Source organism: Onychomys torridus, chromosome 21 (assembly GCF_903995425.1).
Source record: "Onychomys torridus chromosome 21, mOncTor1.1, whole genome shotgun sequence".
Classification (NCBI taxonomy): Eukaryota; Metazoa; Chordata; class Mammalia; order Rodentia; family Cricetidae; genus Onychomys; species Onychomys torridus.
The window spans coordinates 6,375,094-6,402,419 of NC_050463.1; the positions used below are offsets into that span (position 1 = coordinate 6,375,094).

The 27,326-nt window shown below is 49.7% G+C and overlaps 1 protein-coding gene across 1 annotated transcript in view; it reads left to right on the top strand.

Annotated features, from left to right (window-relative positions):
- Vav1 (vav guanine nucleotide exchange factor 1) overlaps window positions 1–27,071 on the top strand; it is a 50,205-nt gene extending 23,134 nt beyond the window's left edge. Inside the window, 18 exon segments of the mRNA XM_036170880.1 lie at window positions 1,108–1,203; window positions 1,772–1,840; window positions 1,982–2,068; window positions 2,171–2,256; window positions 3,045–3,177; window positions 5,017–5,126; window positions 5,841–5,942; window positions 6,277–6,374; window positions 6,461–6,483; window positions 6,652–6,697; window positions 7,373–7,509; window positions 8,124–8,189; window positions 11,045–11,076; window positions 13,180–13,296; window positions 16,818–16,905; window positions 19,056–19,170; window positions 23,391–23,542; window positions 26,741–27,071. Of these exon segments, the coding sequence (XP_036026773.1) occupies window positions 1,108–1,203; window positions 1,772–1,840; window positions 1,982–2,068; window positions 2,171–2,256; window positions 3,045–3,177; window positions 5,017–5,126; window positions 5,841–5,942; window positions 6,277–6,374; window positions 6,461–6,483; window positions 6,652–6,697; window positions 7,373–7,509; window positions 8,124–8,189; window positions 11,045–11,076; window positions 13,180–13,296; window positions 16,818–16,905; window positions 19,056–19,170; window positions 23,391–23,542; window positions 26,741–26,794 (1,611 nt within the window). The 3' untranslated portion in view covers window positions 26,795–27,071.
- The last annotated feature ends 255 nt before the right edge of the window (window positions 27,072–27,326 follow it).

Sequence of the window (27,326 nt, forward strand, 5' to 3'; positions counted from 1 at the left end):
ACACTGAACCCTGGTTTTGGGATGATGCCCCAACTTTACCCTAAGACCTTGATCCTGGGAAAGCCCTGATGCCAAGGCTGAGCCTTCATCTGAATTGGATCCCAGTGTGGCCCATGGGTCCCTCTCCCTCCCCCACTGGCTAAATCCAACGCTGTCCCCTCCCCCCCCCCCCCCCAGGCTCCCTCTCCTCCCCACATAGGAAGCCTCTGTTAGCCCACAACATCCCCATCCTTATTTCCTTGCTGGGAGATGTTGTGCTTTGGGTGGGCTGTGTGGTGAAAGGCATGGGAATAGAAGGCTATTCAAATATATGTCTGTTCAAAGTGTGTGTGTGTGTGTGTGTGTGTGTGTGTGTGTGTGTATGCACACATGATCATGTAGTGGCCCAAAGTCAACACTGGGTATACCCCTATCACATTCCACCTTTCAATTTTGTTTTTGTTGTTTATGTGGTGTGAGTTTTGCCTGCAAGTATGACCATGTGCACCACTTGCTGGCTGTGCCTGTGGATGCTGGAAGGTGGCATTCCATCTCTTGGAACTGGAGTTACAGATGGTTGTGAGTCTCCATGTGGATGCCGAGAATCCAGCCCGGGTCCTGTGCAAGAGCAGCCAGTGCCTTTGACCTCCGGGCGTCTCTGCAGCCCCTCTTTTACGTCTATATCTTATTTATGTATTTGCTCTCTCGGTGTGCACATGCCACAGTGTGTCTGTGGAGGTACCAGGGATCAGACTCAGATTGTCAGGTTTGTTGGCAAGCCTCTTTACCTGCTGAGCCATCCCACCAGCCCCGGCACCTTGTTTTTCAGACAGGGTCTCTCACTGGGACCTGAGGCTTGCTCGTTTGGTTAGGCTGGCTGGCGCCGAGCTCATAGCTGCCTGCACCAACACGCCCGGTTTATTTTATCTTCAGTTTTTATTTGTTTCAACTGTGGGTTCTGAGGATGGAAGTCAGTTCCTCGTGTGGCAAGCACTTTACAGACTGAACCATCTGTTGTCTGTCTGTCCTCCCCTGCCTCTCCTCCTCCTCCCCTTCCTTTGCCTCCCTCTCTCCCTCCTTCCTGCGTCCATCTGGTTCCCATGATGCTCCTGTTTTCTGCCCTGCCAGGAATGTTCTCAAAGAGCCAACAACGGCCGATTCACCCTGCGGGATTTGCTGATGGTGCCCATGCAGCGGGTGCTGAAATACCACCTCCTCCTCCAGGTGCCGGCACAAGGCGGGGCCCCTGGGCTGTGGCTGGGTGCTGCTCTAGTCTCCTTTGTCTTGTTGAGATGAAAATGCTCAGACAAAAGCAACCATAAGGGAGGAAGCGCTTAGTCAGCTCACTTCCGAGTCAGTCCACCATATTGGAAAGTCGAGGCAGGAAGTCAAAGTGCCTAACCACGCCCCGCATCAAGCGCAGAGCCTGCAGGACGCAGGTCCAGGAACGAGACCCGGGCAGTGGTGCCGCTCACAAGGGACAGGTCTTCCCACCTCTGTGAACACAATTAAGACAATCCCCACAGACTTACACACAGGCCAACCCCATCTAGACCGCACTGAGACTCTCAGGAGATTCTCGACTGTCAACATGACCTTTAAAACGAGTCATTACAGCATCCTAAGCTGTGCCTAGAAGATAGGGAAGAGCTGGCTTCCTGGGGTTGGATGCATCAGCTTTTGGGTCATGCCCCAGAGCCTCTAGGAGGACCTGGTGGGTCGGCATCGGTTGGAAGTTTTTCTGGGGGATAGGGACAGGCCCAAGTGACACCTGACTCCTTGGTCCACACAGGAGCTAGTGAAACACACGCAGGATGCCACGGAAAAGGAGAACCTGCGGTTGGCTTTGGATGCCATGAGGGTGAGAGAGTGGGTGCTGCTGGTTGGGTACCCAAGCTGGCAGCAACCTGCCTCCTGGTGGGGGCTGATCCTCTACTGCCCACGGAAGGGGTCCGGCCAGGGCATAGGCAAGGAAGCCTGTCTTACCGTTTCCTGCCCACAGGACCTGGCACAGTGTGTGAATGAGGTCAAGAGGGACAACGAGACCCTGCGGCAGATCACGAACTTCCAGCTGTCCATCGAGAACCTGGTGAGGGGTGAAGTCCAGTGGGCCAAGGGTGTGGACCCACGGGCAAGGTGCTGATCCCCTTCTGGAGATCCACGGTTAAACTCCACTCTGCCTACTGTGTAGGACCAGTCTCTGGCCAACTATGGCCGGCCTAAGATTGACGGTGAGCTCAAGATTGCCTCAGTGGAACGTCGGTCCAAGACGGACAGGTGGGTGGAGCCAACTCCAACCAAGGGAGGAGCAGAGGGTGTGGGCGGGGCCAGTGCTTTGGTGGAAGGGGGACCAGAGTCAATTTGAGTATGGGGGTGAGGCTTGGGCAGTAAGTGGGCCCTGATTTCTAGATAGCTGGGCAGGGTCAGCATAGATTTGAGATGAACCTGTGTAGGGTCAGGGTCTCTTATTTGTGAGAGAGGGTCTCACCGGGTAGCCTTGGCTGGCCTTGAATTCACAGAGATCCATCTACCTGCCTTTGCTTCCCGAGTGCTGGAATTAAAGTCAAGAGACACCATGCCCATATGAGGCCAGGTATTTAGACAGGCAAGTAGGCAGAATCAACATGGATCTGGGGTGCAGTCTGGCTAGGGGGCGTGGCTAGACAGCTAGATAGATGAGTGGAGCCAAGATATACCTGAAGGATTCTTGGTGGGGCCAGCTTCCCGAACAGACGTGTGGGCGAAGTCCCTAAATTTGGAGAGGAGCCTGGGTCAAATAGGGGATGGGGCCTGATTGATAGATGGAAAGGTTGGTGGAATCACCTGAACTGTCACGTGGAGTCTTGATGGATGTGTGGTTGAGTGAAGTCCGACAGGGCTGTGCCAACTTGGATCACGTGGGTGAGGTTAGCATGCACCATTGAGCTTGACTGAGTTGGTCAAGGTCAGGGTGAGAATCTACCTTGCAGGAGGGGAGAGGCCTGGGATACGGGGGTGGGGTGGGGGGGTGGAGAAATTGGAAGGGTGAGGGGTCAGACCTGGGTCCCTGACCTGGAGGCTTGCAGGTATGCCTTCCTGCTGGACAAAGCGCTGCTTATCTGTAAGCGCCGTGGGGACTCCTATGACCTCAAGGCTTCGGTGAACCTGCACAGCTTCCAAGTTCGGGATGACTCCTCTGGGGAGCGAGACAACAAGAAGGTGGGTTCTGTTAGCAGGACTGGTGCTCAGGCAGCTTGGCCTTGGGGTTGCCTGCATGTGGTAAAAATTCTATTTTGTGTGTAAGTTGGAGTCCAGAGGTAAGGTCAGGTGTCTGTCATTCCTCAGGGGACACCCAACACCTTGTTTTGTTTTGTTTTTTCTTCATTGAACCTGGACTTGCTCCTTAGGCTAGGCTGTCTAGCTGATCAGGGTGACCCAGAGAGTCACCCATCTCTGCTTCCCCAGCTCTGGGATTACAAGCATAAGACATCACTCTTGATACACACACACACACACATACACACACACACACACACACAGGTTTTTTTTTTTGAGACAGGGTTTCTCTGCTAACAGCTTTGGCTGTCCTGGAACTCCTTTTGTAGACCAGGCTGTCCTCAAATTCACAGAGATCTGCCTGACTCTGCCTCCAGAGTTCTGGGACCAAAAGTGTATGCCATCACCATCTGGCCACTCCTGATATTTTTAATGTAGGTTCTGGGGTTCGAACTCAGGTCCCCAAGCCCAATGCTGAACCCTTATATATCTGCATCATTCATGAGGGTGCTAGCACAGACATGGTGGTGGACTTGGCGGTGCAGATTTGTAATCTGAGCTACTTGGGAGTCTGAGGCTGGAGGACCTCAAGTCCAAGGCCTGCCTGGTTTACAGAGTGAGTTCAGAGCAATTTAGTGAGAACCTATCTCAAAAAGTTAAAAAAGGAGTTTTCGGATGAGCTTAGTGGTTGAGTGATTGTGGGAGGCCCTGGGCTCAGTTTCTGTACTGCGAAAACAAGAGCAACTACAAACTAGAAACACAGACCTCAAGGGACAAAACAACAAACAAACAAAAAAGCAAAAACCCAGGCATTGTCCCCTCTGCCATCGAACTTACATCATAGGCACTAAAGATGGAAAGGTAAGGGATTCTACAAAGAAAGTAACACAGGATCCCTGACAGTGATGGGCGAGGGAGAGGGGAGGTGGGCTGTTTACAAGATTCCATTGGTCAGAGTGTGGACATGATGTCTGAGTTGTATACCAGGCTTTTTCTTTTGTGCCACCATCCAGCTTCCAAATCACGAGGCAGAGACTTGTTATTAGTCTTGAATGCTCGGCTCTAGCTCAGCTTGTTTCTGGCTAGCTCTTTTAAGTTAACCTGTTTCTCTTTATCTGCTTTTTGCCTCAGGGCTTTTTGCCTTTTCTTACTTTCTTGTTGTCTCTATATCTGGCTGGTTGATGGCTGCCTGGCTTCTGGTGCTGAGTGTCTCTCTCATTCTCTTCTCTTTTCTCTCGTTCCTCTTGAGTCTAGATTTTTTTCTCCTATTTATTCTCTCTCCCTGCTGGCCCCACCTATCCTTTCTCTGGTTAGCTATTGGCCATTCAGCTCTTTTTAGGCCAGTCAGGTGCCTTAGGCCAGCAAGGCTAAACAGATGCAACACATCTTTACAGAATTAAACACACATCCTTACATCGTTAAACAAATGCAGCATAAACAAAAGTAACACACCTTTACATAGTTCAAGTAACATTCCACAACAGAGTTGAAATCTTCCTCTTTGAGCAGCTCTCTCTTCCTTTCTCCTGTCTCCTTCCTCTTCTCTTCCCTCTACCCCTTGGAGAATAAACACATACAAAGTGGCTTGCTGTGCAGAAGGCTGTGCATGGCTTTTGGGCTTGCGGATGTGTGTTTGGATGGTCTAGATGGCCCCGTGCGAACACATCCATGCGCATATCCAGCAGCAGGAGTGGTTTGCTACCCTGAGGGATGAGGGGAAGGTGGGATGTGGTCCTGCCTTCTGCAGGGGGTTCAATCTGAGATCCATTTCTCCACATACAGTGGAGCCACATGTTCCTTCTCATTGAGGATCAAGGTGCCCAGGGCTATGAGCTGTTCTTCAAGACTCGGGAGCTGAAGAAGAAGTGGATGGAACAGTTTGAAATGGCCATGTGAGTCCCTTCTCCTGTTGCGTGGTTCACTCTCCACACCAAACCAAACCAAACCAAACCAAACCAAACCAAACCAAACCAAACAAACCCCAGCAACAATAAAGTAAAAACAAACAAACAAAAAACCTCCAAAAGATAAAAATTAAAAAACCTGAAACAGCAGTAACAACAAACTAAACGCAGAAGGACAAAAATAAAAACAAAGACCTTCTCATAGTCTTTCTCCTCCACCTCTCCGTTCTTTCTCTACTTTTTCCTCTCCCTCCTCCTGTTCTTCCTCCTGTACACACTCCCTTCCCACTTTTCCCTCTGTTTCTCTCTTTTCGCCTCCTTCTTTTCCTCTGCTGTCCCCTCCTCTTCATTCTTCTGAGGTGAAAGTTGTATAACAAAATACCAAACATCTTAGAGCTACACTTCCATGGCACTTAGCACATCGGAGATGTGTAATTATCACCTCTTAGCTCAGAACCCTGCCGTCACCTCAAAGGAGACCCTGTACCCTATAAACCATTACTCTTCCTCCTTGTAGCCTTATGGTACCTGCCCACCTGCTTCCTCTCTCTTAATACTCACAGCACCTGACTCACAGTAGCTGAAGGTGGATGCAACTCAACCATCCATGCATGGATACTGCAATACCTTTATTCTGTAGAATGCTCTTCGTCCATGTGTGGGATGACATATTGGTTCTTTGCTTTCCAATTCTCTCTCCAGCTCCAACATTTACCCAGAGAATGCCACAGCTAATGGGCATGACTTTCAGATGTTCTCCTTTGAGGAGACCACTTCCTGCAAGGCTTGCCAGATGTTACTCAGGTGTGTATGCGGGAGATCCTGAGCCTTGGGCTTTCTCAGACTTTCCTCTGTAGAGAGATCCTTCACTGGTCCCCTGCTTGAGAGAAGGGAAGCCCGATCATGATCCATTACTCCTCCTCCACCTGTCTTCCTTCTCCTCTTCTCCCTTCTCCTTCTTTCGGATAGTGTCTCCCTTAGTAGCCCAGGCTAGACTTGACATGCTTTATCCTTCCAATGCTGGGATGACAGATGTCCATCACCACACTTGGCCTTTGCTTTCTTCCAAAGGACATGTGTTGATGGTTAGGGTACCAGTAACACTCCATGACTCTCCTTTATCTCTCCTGCATTCCAGAGGCACATTCTACCAGGGATATCGCTGTCATAGGTGCAGGGCACCTGCACACAAGGAGTGTCTGGGGAGAGTGCCTCCATGTGGCCGCCATGGGCAAGGTATTTCTCGGCCAATGTGAGGGAGGTAGGCTTGCTTCTCTGTGGGGGAATTTTCTTTCTGAACTATGCACTTTTCCCTTCCATAGATTTCTCAGGAACTATGAAGAAGGTAAGATCCAGTTTCATTCTGTACTTGGGAAATCACAGAGGCTCAAGAGAGAGGAACCAGGAGACCCTAGAAATGGGCATCACCATCCTTGGCTGCGCAAGGACAGTGAAGAGCTAAGGAATCACCTGGCTGGGAATAGGTGCTTACTTTCTTCATCTCTCCCTCTAGGACAAGCTACATCGAAGGGCCCAGGAAAAGAAAAGGAACGAACTGGGTGAGTGTGCAGGGTGCTGTGAGGGAGGCAACTGGATGCTATTCTAGGAGGGGTAGAAGGCTCCACCCTGACCACTCCCCAACCCCCTCTCTGGGGAATTCTAGGCGGGGCTCCACCTCTGACCACGCCCCAGTCCCTCACTGGGGGATTCTAGGCGGGGCTCCACCCTGACCACGCCCCCAGCCCCCTCAAGGGGGATTCTGGGCGGGGCTCCACCCTGACCACGTCCCCAGCCCCTCACTGGGGATTCTAGGTGGGGCTCCACCCTGACCACGCCCCCAGCCCCTCACTGGGGATTCTAGGCGGGGCTCCACCCTGACCACGCCCCCAGCCCCTCTCTGGGGAATTCTAGGCGGGGCTCCACCCTGACCACGCCCCCAGCCCCTCATTGGGTGATTCTAGGCGGGGCTCCACCCTGACCACGCCCCCAGCCCCTCACTGGGGGTGGGGTTTAGGTGGGGACTCTACTTCTAGGCAGCTGTAAATGCATTGCCTAGTGTGTAAGCTGCAGTAGGATTGCTGCGATCCAGAAGATACACTTCAGTAGATGCTGCTCAGCTTGAGTTCTAGTTTCTCCACATTCTCACCACCACTCAGTACTATCAGTCTTTCTCATCTTAGACACAACTTTGAGTGTTCTGTTAGCCATGTTGTTCTGTCTCCTTCCACCTCCAGGTCTGCCTAAGATGGAAGTGTTTCAGGAGTACTATGGGATCCCTCCCCCACCTGGAGCCTTTGGAGTATTTTTGCGGCTCAACCTTGGGGACATTGTGGAGCTCACTAAGGCAGAGGCTGAACACAACTGGTGGGAGGTATGGACTGTGTAGGAGCAAGGCATGAGTATGAAGTTATAAGTACAGGTGACATGGAGGGGTCAGGGCCCAGCCTCATGAGGCTCTTGAGGTGCTTCCTGAGGACTACAAGTGTAGATGAGGTCATGGTTATGGGTGCAGTGGGGGAGTGGGGCCAAAGTCTCATGAGTTTCTCGAGTGGGTCCCGTGGGATGGGTATATGAGTGGAGATATCCAGGGATGACCACTTTCCTAGGAGCCTGGTACTCCTTGACAGCTCCAAAGGCCATCACAATATCTTTAATTCTATGGATTAGATTTTTTAATCTTGTGGTGCTGGGGTGGATCTCAGGGACTCAAGGGTGCTAAGCAACTCTATCTGCTGAGCCATACCCTAGCCCCTCACTGGGGGGGTTTAGGTGAGGGCTCTACCTCTGAAACATGTCCCTGATTCCTCATGGTGAGTGAGAGATGACTAAACATAGTATCCATTGAGAGGAGAAATGGATGTATGCATATAGGTAAGTGCATAGTCTGTCTCTGTCTCTGTCTCTCTCTCTCACACACACACATACACATACACATGAATGGATACCTATAAATTCTGCTCATGCTTTTGTCTCCTGCATTTTTAGGGAAGAAATACTGCTACTAATGATGTCGGCTGGTTCCCCTGTAGCAGAGTGCGTCCCTACGTCCACGTGAGTGCTTCAATTCGGGGTTGTGAGGGTTAAGGGTTCAGATAGAGGCCTGGCGGACAAAACCAACCAGGGAGGACACCTTGAGAATCCCTCATGCATCATCTATGTATCCATCTGTCATGCCCCTTCCCATCTGTCCATCATGGCAGGTCACACCTTGCCAGATGTGTCTACTCCAGATGTGTCTACTTGCCAGGCTTTGTCTACTCCACTGAGCCACCTTGGAGTCAACATATGATTGTTGATTGTGGGAGCTTCTTGCTTTTTCTATTAAATATCTTGCGCCGGGTGGTGGTGGTGCATGCCTTTAATCCCAGCACTTGGGAGGCAGAGGCAGGTGGATCTCTGTGAGTTCGAGGCCAGCCTGGTCTACAGAGTGAGTTCCAGGAAAGGCTCAAAGCTACACAGAGAAACCCTGTCTCAAAAAACCAACCAAACAAACAAACAACAACAAAAACCTTAGGGTACTGTATGGGGCAGGCAGAGGCCCAGAAGGTGGGCCAGTCCCTGGCTTCTTTCCTAAGCACTGAACAGAGTCCTGTGAAGGCACCATGGCCTCCTTCTTCTGAAGGCATCATGACCTCCTTCTTCTGGCCACTCTCCTGATGGACAGAGCTGTCATTTCTTCTCAGTGGTTCCATGTTCATTATTATTTTCCCTTTTTCTTCTAAAAATATAATTTTAAAAATCAGTTCTTGGAACATTTTGTACATGCATACAATATATTTTCATCATATTCCCCCGCCATTCATGCCCTTAATTCCTCTCAAATCCGCTCTCATTCCTAGAAACTTTGTGTTCTTTTTATTCTTTTAAAATTAACCCAGAGTTCCATTTGTGCTGCCCATACACTCATGTGTGTGAGGCCATTGCCTGGAGCTTGGCTCATCTACCAGGGGCTGCAGCCTTTGAGTTCAGTAGTTTTGATTCACCTTTAAAAGAGTTCATGTTCCAGTCACTTATTGTGTGTGTGTGTGTGTGTGTGTGTGTGTGTGTGTGTGTGTGTGTGTGCCTCCCATGGCTTACATGTGAAGGTTGAAGGGCACTCATGGGAGCTGGTTCTCCCCTTCTGCTATACAGATTCTGGGGACTGAACTTGGTGGTCAGACTTGGAGGCAAGAACCTTTTCTCACTGATGATCTTGCTAGCCCTAAATTAACTTCCAGTTAACATCAAAACAACGGGCTTCCTAATGATGGTTTTCTGTTTACATCATTATCTTTTGTTCACCTTTACCCCTAACTGCCTTCCCTTCCCTCCTCCCCTTCCTCCTCTTCCCTATCTTCTTCCCAAACAGTCCTCCTTTACTTTCATGCCACATATGTATGCCCTCAGTGTGATCTTAAAATTTCTGTAATGTCAAACTATGTTTCAAACTCCGTTCCTTCCTGATTGGGTAATAATGATTAGGCGTCTCAAGGTCTAGGGCATGAATTCTATAGTGAGGGGCTGGGGGTGGAGCCCCGCCTAGAATCCCCAGTGAGGGGCTGGGGGCGTGGTCAGGGTGGAGCCCCGCCTAGAATCCCCAGTGAGGGGGCTGGGGGTGTTGTCAGGGTGGAGCCCCGCCTAGAATCCCCAGTGAGGGGCTGGGGGCGTGGTCAGGGTGGAGCCCCGCCTAGACTCCCCCAGTGAGGGGCTGGGGGCGTGGTCAGGGTGGAGCCCCGCCTAGAATCCCCAATGAGGGGCTGGGGGCGTGGTCAGGGTGGAGCCCCGCCTAGAATCCCCCAGTGAGGGGCTAAGATGTAACTAGGGTTTAGAGTACTTGCTTTTTATGTACAAGGCCCTGAACATCCCCATCACTCCCCAAAAATTCTAAACAATAACACAAATATCCATCATTTAGGTTTGAAAATATAGCTGAGTGGTGGACAGCTTGCCTAGGAAGCACTGTCCCTTTTCTCTATCCATGTGTCCACCCGCCACTGCCTACCCATCATTGCTGGAAGGCATGATTTCTATGATCTGCGCAAGTCAGAAAATCCTCCTTCAATATAGTTTTAAGTGGGGAATACTCATTGCATGCAGCCATGGGATTCATGAAGCCATTGTCAGTCATGTGTGCCACGTCGTTTGACTGTTTTTACGCCCCCCCCCCCAGTCTAGCTATCCCCTCTTTCCTCCAGGCCTTCTTGTTCCTACTTCCATGTCCTCTGTAGACCTGCCACTTAATGCATCTGTCATAGTGTGTAGACTTTTGTCCACCTCTGGAGGAAGTAAACACCATTCCTGGTGTCCAAGCTTTATGTCTGTTGCTGAGATACAATGCCTGACAGAAAGTGACTTGGGAGAGAAAGGGGTCTATTTCAGCCTATGATTCCAGGGTACAGCCCATCCTTGCAGGGAAGCCAAGGCAGGAACTTCAAACAGCTGCTCACATCACGTTGACAGTCAAGATCAGAGAGAAGTGACTGTGTGCACTGTCACCTACCCACTTACTTATACTCTGCTTAGTTTATCTTCTTTTATATGGTTCAGGATCCCTGCCTGGGGAGTGATCCATCTGCAGTGGGCTGGGCTTCCTACATCAGTTAACATAATTAAGAACATCTCCCACAGGCACATCCATGGGCAGCTTGATCTACACAGTCTCTCCTTGAGACTGTTTTCCCAGGTTGGGTCATGCTGGAAAGGTGGCCAGCACCTTTGGCTTGAGGCTAATATATGTGTGTTATATATAATGTATAGACACGAGGGAAGTCAACTGGGTTCTGGGGTTGTTTTCCCATCAGTGGCCCAGGGCTTGGAACATGGTACCCATGTAGCAGATGCTAGTGGAGTGGATATGAGTGGGTGTCCCTAAAGTCTTCCAGGCAAGGGCTTCTTCTCTAAGTCCGGGTTTTTGTCTGTGTTCCCAGGGTCCTCCTCAGGACTTGTCTGTGCATCTCTGGTGAGTACAATCATGTTTTCTTATTTTAAAGTGGCATGTGTGTGTGTGTGTGTGTGTGTGTGCGTGTGTGTGTGTGTGTGTGTGTGTGTGTGTGTGTGTGTGTGTGTGTGTGAAGGGAGAAATCAGGCTGAATGTGGAAGCTTTCAGGAAATCAACAATTTATTATTTGGATCCCAAGCACGTCTGAGTTTACCCTGAGCTAAGAGCTGCTGGGGAGGGACAGAGGAAAGGAAGGTGACTCTGGGTAAGTATTAAAGTCACAGTGGCAGTAATGAAGGGGGTGATGTTGATGATGGTGGTGAGCATGGTGATGCTGATGCTGATGATAGTGATGGGGGTTATGGAGATGATGATGGTGGTAATGGTGGTTATGAGGATGTGTTGTTGGTGATGTTGATGGTGGTGATGAGGATAGTGTTGATGTTGATGGTGGTGATGAGGATAGTGTTGTTGGTGATGTTGATGGTGGTGATGATGTTGATGGTGGTGATGATGGTGTTGTTGGTGATGTTAATGGTGGTGATGATGGTGTTGTTGGTGATGTTGATGGTGGTGGTGATGATGGTGTTGTTGGTGATGTTAATGGTGATGAGGATGGTGTTGTTGGTGATGTTGATGGTGGTGATGAGGATAGTGTTGTTGGTGATGTTGATGGTGGTGATGAGGTGGTGATGAGGATGGTGTTGTTGGTGATGTTGATGGTGGTGATGAGGATAGTGTTGCTGGTGATGATGGTGGTGATGATGATAGTGTTGCTGGTGATGATGGTGGTGATGAGGATAGTATTGCTGGTGATGATGGTGGTGATGAGGATAGTGTTGTTGGTGATGTTGATGGTGGTGATGAGGATAGTGTTGTTGGTGATGTTGATGGTGGTGATGAGGATAGTGTTGCTGGTGATGACGGTGGTGATGAGGATGGTGTTGTTGGTGATGTTGATGGTGGTGATGAGGATGGTGTTGTTGGTGATGTTGATGGTGGTGATGAGGATAGTGTTGCTGGTGATGATGGTGGTGATGAGGATAGTGTTGTTGGTGATGTTGATGGTGGTGATGAGGATGGTGTTGCTGGTGATGATGGTGGTGATGAGGATGGTGTTGCTGGTGATGTTGATGGTGGTGATGAGGATGGTGTTGCTGGTGATGACGGTGGTGATGACTAGGCCAGTAAAAACAGCTCAGAGGATAAGAGTACTTGCTGCTGAGCTGGAGAACCTGAGTTCAGGGAACAAAACAAGCCTCTGTGTCACAGCTGGAGGCGAAGACTGATGCCAAGCTCCACATGCAACACAACAGTAATAAAGGAATTCAAAGGGCATAAGGACATCACATGACAGTGTATTTGTATTTACATTGGTGCTCGGTATGTTTGGGTGCATTCAGAATGGACTGCAGCCTCTAGTTCCAGAACCTTCTTCCCACTCCCCAGTCCTGTTCCTACGGAGGGATTCTCCTGACTAGCCCCAGCACCCACAGATCCGCTCCCTGCCTCTGGACTCTCCTGCTGCGGCCATTCCCCACATGGAGCTCCACGCTGTGCATTCTTTGGTGTCTGGTTCTTACACTGAGCCTGGTATAGGCCACACTGTGGTCACGTATAGGCTTCATTCCTTTTTCAGTTGACTTCATTTTTCGGTTTTTTTAAACATTGCATTAAATACTATTAATCTATTTTTAAGGCTTCCCTTTACTTAAGTGTTTTTTTACACTTATTGTGCATGTGTGTATAGGTGTGTATGCATGTGTGTATGTGTGTGTGTATGTATGTGCATGTGTCCGTGTGTGTGCATGTATGTGTTGGTCAGAGGAAAACTTGTGGGAGCTGGTTCTCAATTCATCCAGAGGACCCCCTGGATTGAACTCAAGTCCTGAGGCTTGGCAGCAAGCTCCTTTACCTCTGAGCTCTCTTGACAGCCTTAACCTTAGTATACAAGGCTGACACCTCACTGGGTTTCTACTCTGGTGCACATAGAGATGAGTATCCATTGGGAGCTCAGGAAAATGCCCATCAAAGGAAACGGCCAAATTCCAGGGATCCCCAAAAGTCTTAGCTCACTCCAACCCTGCACCCCTTGGCATGACTGACTCAGGTGTGTCCCTGCAGGTATGCTGGCCCCATGGAGCGAGCAGGAGCCGAGGGCATCCTCACCAACCGCTCTGATGGGACCTACCTGGTGCGGCAGAGGGTGAAAGATACAGCGGAATTCGCCATCAGCATTAAGTAACTTCTCTCTCCTTGAAGCTACTGTGACCTGGGCTCCTCCCTCCCTGACCACGCCCCTCTGACCTGGGCTCCTCCCTCCCTGACCACGCCTCCTCTGACCTAGGCTCCTCCCTCCCTGACCACGCCCCTCTGACCTGGGCTCCTCCCTCCCTGACCACGCCCCTCTGACCTGGGCTCCTCCCTCCCTGACCGCGCCTCCTCTGACCTGGGCTCCTCCCTCCCTGACCACGCCCCTCTGACCTGGGCTCCTCCCTCCCTGACCACGCCCCTCTGACCTGGGCTCCTCCCTCCATGACCACGCCTCCTCCGATCTGGGTTTACCAAGCGTGTGGAGGCATTTACTGTATAAAAGTGTACACTGTCCACACACACCTTTTGTCGAATTACTGCATTCTACCGACTTTTACTTCCTTCCCTCCTCTTCTCTCCCTTGTCTTGTCTCCTCTTCCTTTCTCCCTCGCTTGCAATTTTTGCCTGTACTCTTGCAGCCAGCACTTTTAGCTTTGATGTGTGAGTTAGAAGCTGTGGTCTGTGTCTTCCTGTGTCTGGCTTACTCTACTTTATAACATCCTCCACTTCTTCCCCCATGCTGTAAATGACAGGATGCCATCCTTTTCATGGCTGGATAATATTCCACTGTGTGTGTCTGTCATAGTTTCTTTGTCTACAGACACCTTAGTTGATTCCGTGTCCTGGGTGTTGTTGATAGTTCTGCAATGAATACAGGCTCGTTGGTATCACGTGGATATGCTGACCACTGGTCCATGGGATATAAAACCTAGCGGCCTCAGGACAGATCTCCTGGTTTCCATGCTGCACTAACTTACATCCCGCCATTGAACTGGGATTTTTACTTACATTATTTAATGTTTGTGGGCATTTACCCATGGGTATGGAGGTGGCAGTCTGACATTAGGTGTTTTTAAGAAATTAAAAATTACACTTATTTATTTTTTTTGTGTGTGTGTGTGACAGAGAGAGAGAGAGAGAGAGAGAGAGAGCGAGCGAGCGCACATGTGCCACAGCAGGCATGTAGTGGTTGCAGGAGCTCTCTCCTTCTACCATGTAGGTCTCAGGGATTGAACTCACACTGTTAGGCTTTGTGGAAAGCTCCTTTATGCATTGAACCATCAACAGCCCCCACCTGGAGTTTGTTTTTTGACCTCTGAGACAGGATATCACTGTGTAGCCCTGGCTGTCCTGGAACTCACTCTATAGACCAGGCTGGCCTCAAACTCAGAGATCCTCCTGCATCTGCCTCCCGAGTGCTGGGATTAAAGTCGTGCGCCACCATGGCCCGGCTCCACCTTGAGTTTTGAAACATCATTTCCCCCTGAGAATAGGCTATGCAGGCTGGCCAGTGAGCCTGGGGACCCACCTCTCTCTTCTGCCTACCTAGGACTGGAGTTATAAGTGTTACCCCACCTTGATCTTCTTAAGTGGGTGCTGGGAATTGAACTCAGGTCCTCATGCTTGAGCAACAAGTCCTCACTGACTGAGCCACTTCCTAAGCTCCTACATATATCTTATCTCCTTGAGCTGAGAGCTGGCGTTTTTCTAGCCTAGTTTTCTCATGAGTTTGTGATCCCAGCAGACTGTGCACACGCCTTGATCTTCTTTGGAACTTTGGCTGTGTCTTGGTGACAGCAGCAATGACTGGGGTCAGTATGGTTTTGATTTGCATCTGCACAATAGTTTCAGAAAAGTACCCCATGAGAGGAGCTGGGGAGATGGCTTGGTTTGAAAAGTGCCCTTCAGATCGCCTTGTGGGCCTCAGTTTGATTTCTCAGCAGCCTCTTAAAGCCAGGTCTGGCTGCGCCTGTGACTCCAGCCTGGGGGACTGAGAGGCAGGAGGATCCCAGGACCTCACTGGACAGCCTGGCCTAATCCCCGAGCTCCAGGTCCCTGGAGAGTGGAAAGTGCAGGTGCCTGTCTGTGGAGGGGCCCATGAAGAAGCATGGGGAGAGTGGCCACAGTGCCAGGACCCACTCCACGTGTGCACGTGATCGCCAGGCACAGCCGCCTTGGGTGCCAAGCTCAACGTAGCAGCCAGGGAGTTAATTTGCGCTGGTCACACCACCGCTGATTCCATCTTTATTTTTAGCTTTGGGGTTTTCCAATATTTTTGCGAGAGCTCAGCAATTTAACAAAAGTTTGTTTCCTGTGTGTGCGTGTACCATGGTGCACTGCGAAGGCCAGAGGACAACGTGACAAAGTCTGTTCTTCCATCCCAACATGAGGGGTCCGGGGATTGAACTCAAATTGTCAGGCTTCGTGGCAAGCCCCTTTACCCGCTGAGCCATCTCAGTGGCCCCTCCACGCTTAAACAAAAAAAGCACTTCTAGGGGTTTTTGTGTTACTTAGCTTCTCCTGTTGGCAGAAATGCCCGTCTTTCCCCTAGATCCGCCTGCCTCTGCTTACGGAGTGAGGGGATTAAAGGCGTGCGCCACCGCCATGCCCAGTGTCCTCTTCCATTTTCGTTGTTCTGTGATTTACCAGGCCAACAGAGCCTCCTTTCTTCCCATCCTTCCTATCCCACCATCTTTCCGGCTGCACAGCGGACTCTTCCCTCTCTATTCAATGACACTATTATAGTCTTCTCGCAGGCTCTTCCTGGCTTCTCAACACACTCCTGAGGTAGTAGATTTACAAAATCCTGACAGAAGCCACTGAATGGAGAAAGAGGTTGCCCTCCTCACAACTGGAAAGAACCATGGGGAAGGAGCCGTGGCAGGAGCATGGGGCAGCTTGTCACATCGCACCCACACTCAGCAGAATGTCTTAGGGTTTCTGTGGCTGCAATGATGCACTGTGACCAAAAGCAACTTGGGGAGGGAAGGGTTAATTCAGCTTACAATTCCACTCCATCACTGAAGGAAGTCACAGCCAGAACCTGGAGGCAGGAGCTGATGCCCAGGCCATGGAGGATGCTGTTTACTGGCTTGCTCCCCATGGATTGCTCAGCCTGCTTTCTTACAGAACCCAGAACCAGCAGCCCAGGGATGGCCCCACCCACAGTGGGCTGGGCCTCCCCATCAATCATTAATTAAGAAAATGCCCCACAGTCAGATCTTATTGAGGCATTTTGCAATGAGGTTCCCTCTTCCAAAATGACTCTGTGTCAAGTTGATGTAAAATAGAGATGAATGCTGGGGGTCCAGCTTGCTTTCTCCTTTCTTACTTAGTTCAGAACTCCAGTCCCAGGGATGTTGGCACCCACATCCAGGAGGGACTTGCCCTGTCAGTTAACCCCCTCACAGACTGGCCCAGAGGTCACTAAATCCTGTCAGGTTGACACCCAGGATGAGTTACCTCAGGGACGAATAAAACTTCTATATAAGATGAAGAATGGGAGACCCAGAGTGGCAGAGACCCCAGGAGTATGGGCTGGGCTCCCCAGCCCCAAAGGAGTCCAGCTTGATTCTTCCATCCTTGGGGCTTGCAGCCTGGGTGGTGGCGTGGTAGAGATCCTCAGACTCGGGACTCAGCCGTCTGATCCTCTCTCTCCCTTGCTTCAGGTATAACGTCGAGGTCAAACATATTAAAATCATGACATCAGAGGGGCTATACCGGATCACGGAGAAGAAGGCTTTCCGAGGCCTTCCGGTAAGGGCCACTGCCCCCGCCCCCACAGAAGCTGCCCAGAGCCTGCGCAGCACATGTCTGCACCCATGTCTTAGGATCCTCACTTCATACTTAAAGAAGCCCTCCCCAGGGAGACACTGACCATAAACAACGGTGTGGAAAAGACAATTAATGACATAATAGTGCTGGGCACTCACAGCGGTGTCTGTTAATGTCCAACAGGCTGAGCTGGGGGAAAGGCTCATAGATAAAGTGCCCAAGGGCTTCAGGGTGATCCCCAGAACCCACAGGAAAGTCAGGTGTGGTTGTGAATGTAACCCCAGCCCTGTGGAACTGGAGACAACTGGCTCCCTGACTAGGCAACCAGGGGCCCTGCCTCAAAATAAAAGGTGGGGTGTGATAGAGGGGACATCTGAAGTCAACCTTGGTCCCCACACACATGCCCACACCCACACACAGATGTGTGCACACTCACCACCACCCCTCACCGCTGACTGGAGTTAGCCTACCCTCTGCCTTCCCGGTTCACAGGCTACTGGGCCCAGATGGTTACAGGTCTCCAAACTGGCTCCGCATGACCTGAGCGACTGCCTGTCTCATTGAGAATATATGAGCGCGTAGCCAGTGTTTGATGTATTGTTAATGCTTTTTATCTTCCTCTAGACATTTAAAACTGAACTGATTGGTGTGCCTAAGTAACATGGGCCTTACCCATGATCAGTAGATCTTTGGGGAAACTGAGGACACTGACAGATTCATAACTTAACAAGTGTTGAGTCAGGTCCTTCCACCGTTATGTGGGTTCTGGGGCTGGGGACAGAACCCGACCCACTGAACCATCCTACCTGCCCCACCCCAATTTTTTTTTCATGATAATGGTATTTTTTAACCTGGGGTTCTTGAATGGGGCACTTTGTGGAACACCCTTGAATTTGGGCCCAGCTGATTCTGTGTTGTCAGCATGAGCCATTTGTGGGAGAAATACCCGTAAAGCCAACAAACTGGGAAGTTGAAATCAAATCTAAAGTCTTTCACAGAGGCCAGATCTGAGCTACTAATCTCAGCTGCCACTCACGCATCTTGTCCCTGCCGTGGGACCTGGGCAGAGAACTTAGTGTCTCTATTTATAAACTGAGAGAGGGCTGGCAGGATGGCCTAGTGATCCCTGGAAAGCACATGGTGGAAGGTGAGAACTGGGTCCTGCAAGGTGACCTCTGACCTTCACATGCCCTCTGTAGCACCCTCCACCCTAAATAAATAAATAAATAAATAGATAAATAAATAAATAGATAAATAAATAAATAAATGTAAAATGGAAGAGTTGTGAACTTCCTCAACACGCAGGGTTCCCTGGAGGCCTTGGTAATGTGTGTGTCATGTGCACATTGGCCGGTGCTTACATGATTATTGATTACAAAGGCATGGGCACTGATGGTAGGCTGTGAATTTGGTGAGTCTCCTTGGTAAACTCAGCAGGAAGTAAACCGAACTGGCTGTTTGGAGAACTGGCCTCAGCCTGTGTAGTCTATGCTTGACTCTGTTCATGCTGGGATCTAACACATGGCAAAACAGGTTCTTCCAGCTCACAGCTGGAGGCTGGGGACTGTCCTGGAGGGAGGTGTGGGGCAGGAGCATGAGGCATCCATAGTCAGACAGCAGAGAGCAATGGAATTTGGTGCCCAGCTTGCTTTTTTTTTTTTTTTTTTGACAGGGTTTCTCTGCGTAGTTTTGGTGCCTGTCCTGGATCTTGCTCTGTAGACCAGGCTGGCCTCGAACTCACAAAGATCTGCCTGGCTCTGCCTCCTGAGTGCTGGGATTGAAGGCGTGTGTCACTGCCGCCCGGCCCGCTTTCATCTTTTTATTCATTCTCCCTGGGACAGCAGCCTTGGATGGTGTCACTCACATTCAGGTGGCGTTTCCCACCTCATCTGAGTGCAGCCATGCCCAGAGGTGTGCCTCAGGGTGAGTCTAGGTCTTTCAAGGTGACGGTCAATATTGCCCATTGCAGGGTCCCTTCCACGGACGGTCCTTGCTGTTCCAGCAGAGGAAGGAGTTCCCTGTCATAATGACCCGCCCAGGAGCTGTTTGGAGCACAGACAGGGGCTGCTGAGCTTTGCTCTGCCCTGGCCTGGCCAGCTGGAATAACAACTGCTCTGCGGTTATTTTTCCAGGAGCTGGTGGAGTTTTATCAGCAGAATTCTCTCAAAGATTGCTTCAAGTCCCTGGACACCACCTTGCAGTTCCCTTACAAGGAGCCTGAGCGGAGAGCCATTAGCAAGCTGCCAGGTAGGGGACACCCCAGGCTGGGGGTGGGGGCTACACAGCACCTTCTCTCCGTGGAGGGAGAGCCAGGGGTGCAAGGGGCTGCCTGCCCACCCCTACTTTTGGTTTTGGTAACTAATTTTTAAATGCTTATTTATGTGCCATTGTGTGATGTTGGAGATTTCTCCTTTTATTTGTTAAAGGTTGATTTGTGTGTGTATGTGTGCCACCCGAGTGTTGCCTTAGTTAGGGTTTCTATTTCTGTGAAGAGACACCATGACCACAGCAACTCTGATAAGGAAAACATTTAATTGAGGTGGGTTGCTTATAGTTTCAGAGGTTCAGTCCATTATCATCATGGAGAAGAGCATGGTGGCATGCAGGCAGACATGGTGCTGGCCACATCTTGATGAGAAAGCAACAGGAAGTAGACTGAGGCATTGGGCATGGCTTGGGCATGTATGAGACCTCAAAGCCTACCCCTACAGTGACACACACTTCCTCCATCAAGGCCACATCTTCTAATAGTGCCACTCCCTATGAGCTTGTGGGGGCCAATTACGTTCAAACTACCACATTCTACTCCCTGATTCCAATAAGCTTCTAACAATATCATAATGCAAAATGTATTCAGTCTAACTCCAGAAGTCCCCATAGTCTATCACAGTCTCAATAATGTTTAAAAGTCAAAAGTTCCAAGTCTCTTCTGAGATTCATTCACTCTCTTAATTGTAATCTCCTGTAAAATAAAATAAAAAAACCAGATCATAAACTTCTAACATATAATGGCATAGGATCTATGTTAGCATTTCAAAACACAGGAAAGGGAGCAGAGTGAGGAAATACTGGATCAAAGCAAGACCAAAAACCAGCTGGGCGATCTCCAAACACTGCGTCTCCATGTCTGATGTCAAAGCACTCTGCAGATCTCCAGCTCTATTCAGCTTTGTTGACTATAACACACTTCTTTCTCTTGGGCTGGTTCCACTCCCATGTATCCCATGACTCTGGCACCAACATCTTGGGATCTGCAAGGCAATCTGGGCTTCAACTTTGCAGCTTCACACTCAGGCCTCTCTACTAGGCCTCCATTCAGGGACACCTCTGACACATGCCTGGCCTCAGCTTTCTTTAGGCATAGAGGCAAATTCTGTAACCCACTTCTTTTATCCTTAACTCTGAAGCTAGACTCATGTGACAGAAGCTGCCAAGTTCTGTTGCTTACTGGGGCTGTGTATGTTTTCTCAGGTTCTGCCGAGCTGTGGTCCTGCAGCCGCTTGGACCCATGTAAACACATAGAGACTTATAGTATTTACAAACTGTGTAGCCTCTTGCTAGCTAGCCCTTATAACTTAGTCCATTTCTATTTATCTATAAGTTGCTACATGGTTGTGGCTTACAGGTGCATCTTGCTTCTCCTGGTAGTGCTGGTGTCTCTCTCCAGACTCCTCTTTTCTCTATCCTGTTTCTCTCCTTCAATTTTCCTCCTGTCTCTAAGCTGCCTTGTCATAGGCCAAAGCAGCTTATTTATTAACCAATGGGAACAACATATGTTCACAGCGTTCAGAAAGACATCCCCCAGCAGTGCTGGAACATGGCGCTCTTGTTCAACTACATCTTCACCAGCTTTCTATCTTTTATTGCCTAAGGTTGGCTCTCTTGGACCTCACTCTGTAGCCCAGGCTGGCCTCAAACTTAGAGATCCACCTGCCTCTGCCTTCTGAGTGCTGGAATTAAAGGCATGCACCACCACACCCAGCTCTAAGCTTTTCTTTAGTTCCTTCCCACAAGTTGGAAACTTATCTGGGTGCGATCTTGCTCTGAGGTCACCACTCCCTTTATTCCATTTCTTCATCCATTCATCTTATTGAACACAGGACTTAGCTCCATTTCACTTCCTGGTGCCTCTTTTCTCAATCTGTACCTTTTGTGTTTTTATTTGCTCAGTTTGCTATTTTTCATTATAAATCTTCATTAGAGTTACCACTAATAACCATGTGACAGAGTCTGTAGTAGGCTGTATAATTGCTAACACAGTTAATCCAAGCTCTTAATTTTAGCCCCAGGCAGGCTTTTTGGACAAGGACAAAAAGCAGCCACATTCTTCACCAAAATATCACAAGAATGATCTCTAGGCAACATGCTAAAACTATTCTCCTCTGAAAATTACTGAGTCTGCCTCTCATCGTTCAAATTGCTCTTAGCACCACTGTCTTCCATGCCCCTACTAGTAGGGCACATTAAGTGGTGCTGAGAGCATTCCACTGCTTTCAAACTCCCAAAGTCCAAACTCCTCCAAACAAAACATGGTCCAGCCTATCACTGTGGTATTTTAAAAACAGCAGGAAGGAGTCGCACCATACAACAGGGTTCACATAGGAGGTTTATTGAGGGGAGGGGAGAGAAAAGGGGCAGAGAAGGGAGCAGGGACCTGAGGACAAGGAATGGAAAGAGAAAGAAGATGGAGGTGTACAAGGCCTACCTTTCATAAAGAAACATAGCAAATGTGTGCAGGGGTGCTCTTAGTGGCTGCAGCTGAGGACGTATCATGTCAGGACCCTAAGGGCAGGCCAGTACAGATGCCTAAATGCTAACAACCACAACAGTACCTCTGGCCCTGGTGCCAACTTCTGTCTTAGTTTGGGTTTCTATTGCTGTGAAGAGGCACCATGACCATGACAACTCTCATAAGGAAAACAATTAATTGGACCTGCTTACAGTTTCAGAGGTTCAGTCCGTTATCATCATGTCAGGGAGCATGGTGGCATGCAGGCAGACATGGTGCTGGCCACATCTTGATGAGAAGGCAACAGGAAGTGGACTGAGGCACTGGACATTGCTTGGGCATATAGGAGACCTCAAAGCCCTCCCCTACAGTGGTGTACTTCCTCCAACAAGGCCACATCTCCTCATAGTGCCACTCCCTATGAGCTTATGGAGGCCAGTTACATTCAGACTACCCAAGTGCAGTGTCTGCAGAGGCCAGAAAAGGGTGCTGTATCCCCTGGAGCTGGAGTTACTGGTGGTTGTGAGCTGCCCAATGTGGGTGCTGGGAACTGAACTCAGGTCCTCTGGAAGAGCAGCAAATGTTCTTAATCACTGAACATCTCTCCAGCCCCTATTTTTAATCTTTAATCATGTGTAAACATGTGTGTCTGTGTATGGCTCTGTGTGCTTGAGTGCAGTGTCCACAGAATCCAGAGCAGAGTGTTAGATTTCCAGGAACTGGAGTTACAGGTAGTTTGGAGCCAGCCTTCATGTGGGTGCTGGGAACTGAACCCCTGAATCACCTTTCCAGCCACCCTTAATGGCTTTTTAAAATATAGTCTACCCTCTCTGTGTATCTGAGCTTAAATATGAAGGTTAAGGACAGCAGATGTACAGAAATTGACTATATATGAAACACTATTAAAATTATTGAAAACCTGGTCTCACCAGGTGTGATGTGTGTACTTATAATGCCAGCACTCGGGAGGCTGAAGCAGGATGATGACAAATTTAGGCTCAGCGTGGGCTACACAGTGAGTTGGAACCACAGTGGGCTACATCATGAAACCTTACTTAAAATATTTAAGTTTTCTAAATTTGGCCTGGGAGGACAGTGTTGGGAGTAGAGTTGTGTCCCTTCAGCTTAGAGGTCACCCAGTGGATGCTCTGGTTTCATGTTTATCGCTGTGATAAAATGTCACGGTGGAAAGCAATACATGGGGGAAAGGACTTTAGTCCACAGTTCCAGGTTACTGTCCATCCCTGTGGCAGGGGTGGCGGGGGCGGCAGGGGCCGGCGGGGGCGGCAGGGGCCGGGGGGGGGGAGTCACAGAGGCAGGGGCCTGAGGCAGCGGTCACATCCCATCAGCAGTCAGGAGCAGAGAGAGATGCATGTGTGCTTGCTCTTTCGTGCTCCGCTCATTTCGTCCACTCTTATTCAGCCCAAGACACCCCAGCTGCCTAGGGAATGGTGCCACTCACGGTGGGCTGGATCTTCCACATCAATTCACTTCATTAAGACAACTCCCACAGACATGTCCACAGGCCAACACAATGCAGACATCCCTCTTGGAGACTCTCTCCCAGGTTTTTCTTGGTTGGGTCAAGTTGACAATTGAAGCTGACCACCCTCAGCTAGGTGGTACAGTCCCGAGAGCACGTCCCTCTTTACACTCTCCCTGACATGATGAGTCATCATTTACAGATGATGGCTGATATTTATCTCAGATGCTTAGGTATCTCATTTTCTCTTCACAGCTGGGAGCACCAAGTATTTTGGCACCGCCAAAGCCCGCTATGACTTCTGTGCCCGGGACCGATCGGAACTGTCCCTTAAGGAGGGTGACATCATCAAGATCCTCAGCAAGAAGGGACAGCAGGGCTGGTGGCGCGGGGAAATCTATGGCCGGGTGAGGCAGGAGGGGGATGGCTAACTGGGTGGGGTGTGGCTTGGCTGTGGTGGGATGGAGTGTGGTTCCCATGCAGGTCACCCTTAGTCTGAGGGGCAAAAGGACACTGAGACTTAACACATTTTCCCACACATATCTATTTATTGAGAACATACTGTGAGCTGGAGATTTTTCTGAATGCAAAGGGAGTATTGTCCAATGGCTATCTTTGTGAAGCAGTGAGGTCATGTGACCTTTAACCAGGCAGTCACCCCAGGGAGTGGTCAGGATGGTGATGGGAAAGAGGACCCAAAGTGGGGAACTCCTCACCCACCCCTCCAGAGGTTAGGGTGATGAGAGGTTAGGAGGATAAGGAATAAAAGGTCCAAGGGATAAAATGGCTGCCGGTGGGCTGGAAACATTCTAAACTGGAAAAGTGCTTGCATTACAAACTTAAATACTGAGTTCAATCTCCCAGAACCCACCCACCCATCAGATCCATTCCTCAGAATCCACCCACCCATCAGATCCATTCCTCAGAACGCACCCACCCATCAGCTCATCCATTCCTCAGAACCCACCCACCCATCAGATCCATTCCTCAGAACCCACCCATCCATCAGATCCATTCCTCAGAACGCACCCACCCATCAGATCCATTCCTCAGAACCCACCTGCCCATCAGATCCATTCCTCAAAACCCACCCACCCATCAGTTCAGCCATTCCTCAGAACCCACCCATCCATCAGATCCATTCCTCAGAACCCACCCACCCATCAGATCCATTCCTCAGAACCCACCCACCCATCAGCTTATCCATTCCTCAGAACCCACCCAATCCATCAGTTCAGCCATTCCTCAGAACCCACCCACCCTATGTGTATGTCCATCCATTGGCCTACCCTCCCCTTCCATCCACCCACTCATTTGCCCATGTGTACATCCATCCATTGACTCCCCCCTCTACCTCCCACTCCACCCATCATTCACACAAGAGGAAAATTGAGTATGGAGGCACCCACATGCAATCTCGGTGCTGGAAAGGCAAAGATAACTGAGGTTCACTGAACAACCAGCCTCACTTAATTGGTGAGTTCCAGGCTGATAAGAGATCCTGTCTTAGAAAACAAGGTGGCTAGTACCCAAGGAAGGACACCCCATGTTAACACACACACACACACACACACACACACACACACACACACACACACAAGTCTATCAGCAAGTGCCTTAGTCAGGGTCACTATTGCTGTGATAAAACACCATGACCAAAAACAAATTGGGGAGGAAAGGGTTTATTTCACTCACAATTCCATATAACAGTTCATCATCAAAAGCAGTGAGGGCAGGAGCCTGGAGGCAGGAGCTGATGCAGAGGCCATGGAGGGGTGCTGCTTACCGGCTTGATCCCTGTGACTTGCTCAGCCTGCTTTTCCTGGAACCCAGGACCAGCAGCCTAGGGGTGGCCCCACCCTCAGTGGTTGGGCCCTCCCCATCGATCGCTAATGAAGACAATGCCTTCCAGCCAGATCTTAAAGAGGCATTTTCTCCGTTGAGGGCCTCTCCTTTCAGATAACTCATGTTTGTGTCAAGTTGAAATAAAACTAGCCAGTACAGTAAGGTTGGGGAAAATACAGAAGGCAAATTCCCCCGTGTATGCGAAGGCCCTGGAGTGAGAGGGTGGTGACAAAGATGGGGGATGCAGAGGAGGATGCTGTCCCCTCACTGCTGTGGCACATGGAGGTGCTCAGTAACTACTGGATGTGTGGAGAGGTAGACTTGGGGTGAACCACAGGGTTCTTTGCCCACTCTGGCTCTAGTAGGAAGGAGAAAGATGTTTCTGAAGGTGCTGCAGGCCGGCTTGCTTTGGCTAAGTTCCTTCTTTGTACTGTGTGGCCGGAGGCCCTTCCCCATGTCATCCTCTGATGAACTTGAGCATTTAGCGTTCTTCTTTGCTCGAAAGTTCTCTCAGTATTTTTTGAGTGAAGATAAGGACACTGGTTGGAACTTCTGTTCTATTGGGGGGGAACATGTCACAAAGCTCCCATGATTTAGAGAAATGCTTAGATGATAAACACATTTGTTGTCACATTTAGTGAGTTATGGTGCACAGCTAGGCATCGAGAGTCATTTAGAGTGTTTAAGCAGGTCTGGGGCAGACAGGGTTCATCCAAGCATTCATTTACAAGTCACCCATGTCTGTGCAACCATTCTCTCTATTTATGTGTCTGTCTCTCTAGCCACCCATCCTTCCACCATGTATTCATCAAGCTATCATCCACCACCATCCATATGTCCACTTATCTATCAATCATCTATATATTTATTCATCTTTCACCCCATCCATTCACTCAGCATCCATCCACTTACCTACCCACCTAGCCACCCATCTATCCCATCCACTCACATATTTATTCACCAGCCATTCACCCACCCATCCACTTATCCACCAGTCCATCCATCCACCAGTCCATCCATCCATCCATCCATCCATCCATCCATCCATCCATCCATCCATCCATCCATCCATCCATCCATCCATCCATCCATCCCATCCATCCATCCATCCATCCATCCATCCATCCATCCATCCATCCATCCATCCATCCACCCATTCATGCATCCATCCACCCATACATCCATTCATTACCTATCTATCCCATCCACTAATGTATCTACAACCATCCATCTATTCATGCACTCATCTACTCATTTATCCGTCCATCCATCCATTTATCCATCCATCTATCATTTACCTACCCACCCATCTATCCATCTGTCTACTCAACATTCCAAGAAATATTAATGAAGTGTTTACTGAGTGCTGGGACCCGTTCTAGGCTCTTGGGAGTCTGGTGAGTAGGAGATAAACTCTGCCCTTGTCACCCTCATGTGATGGAAGAGGAGTTGGCTTAGCAGTTAATCCTGTCAAGCAGCAGAATACATAATCATTCATTATTATATCACAACGATGATGAGTTCTGTGGAGGACAGTCAGGGCAAGGCTAGATGTGTGTGGAGTGGGTGGGGCTTACTGTGTTAAGCAGGGTGACTAGAAGACTTTACTGACGAGGTGGCACATGAGCAGAGGGCCATCCTTGGGCATGCACAGTGGAGTAACAGCAGGTGTGAAGGCCTCAAGGCATGAGGGGTCTAGCATGCTGTGATGAGGGGTGAAGATGACAGATTTTTCTCATGGGGTTTTCTTCTGTCTCCAGATTGGCTGGTTCCCTTCCAACTACGTGGAGGAAGACTATTCTGAATACTGCTGAGCCTGGTGCCCTGCAGGAGAGAGAGAGAGAGAGAGAGAGAGAGAGAGAGAGAGAGAGAGAGAGAGAGAGAAGAGGCAGAGGCATGCTGAGCCCAGGACGCCAGCAGGGTTGAGGGGCCATGAGCTGTCCTCGATGACAGAGCATCTGGATGGAGAGCAGACAGCCGGTAGCCACGTGGCAGGGTTCCCAGGATGAAGCCCAGATGGTTAATTTATAACACATTGATTGTCTCCAGTCCCCCAAGGAAGATGGGGCTTGAGGCAACTGCTTCTAATAAAATGAGGAGAGCAGGAATTGGCGTGCTCCAGACCGTCTGTAAGGGGAGCTACAGGAAGGGTGCACACCGACAAAAGTTCACTCAGCACTGCCCCCTCACAGCGAGGTCTCCTTTCTCTGCCTTTTATGGTGCAGGTTGAAGGAGACCTGGGATTCTTACCTAGCAGGCGAAAGTGCTGTGCTTACAGGTCCAGGATTAGAGATCAAGTCTACACCTCTCCCTTTCTTCTTTTCTGTCCTTGGTGCTGAAGATGGA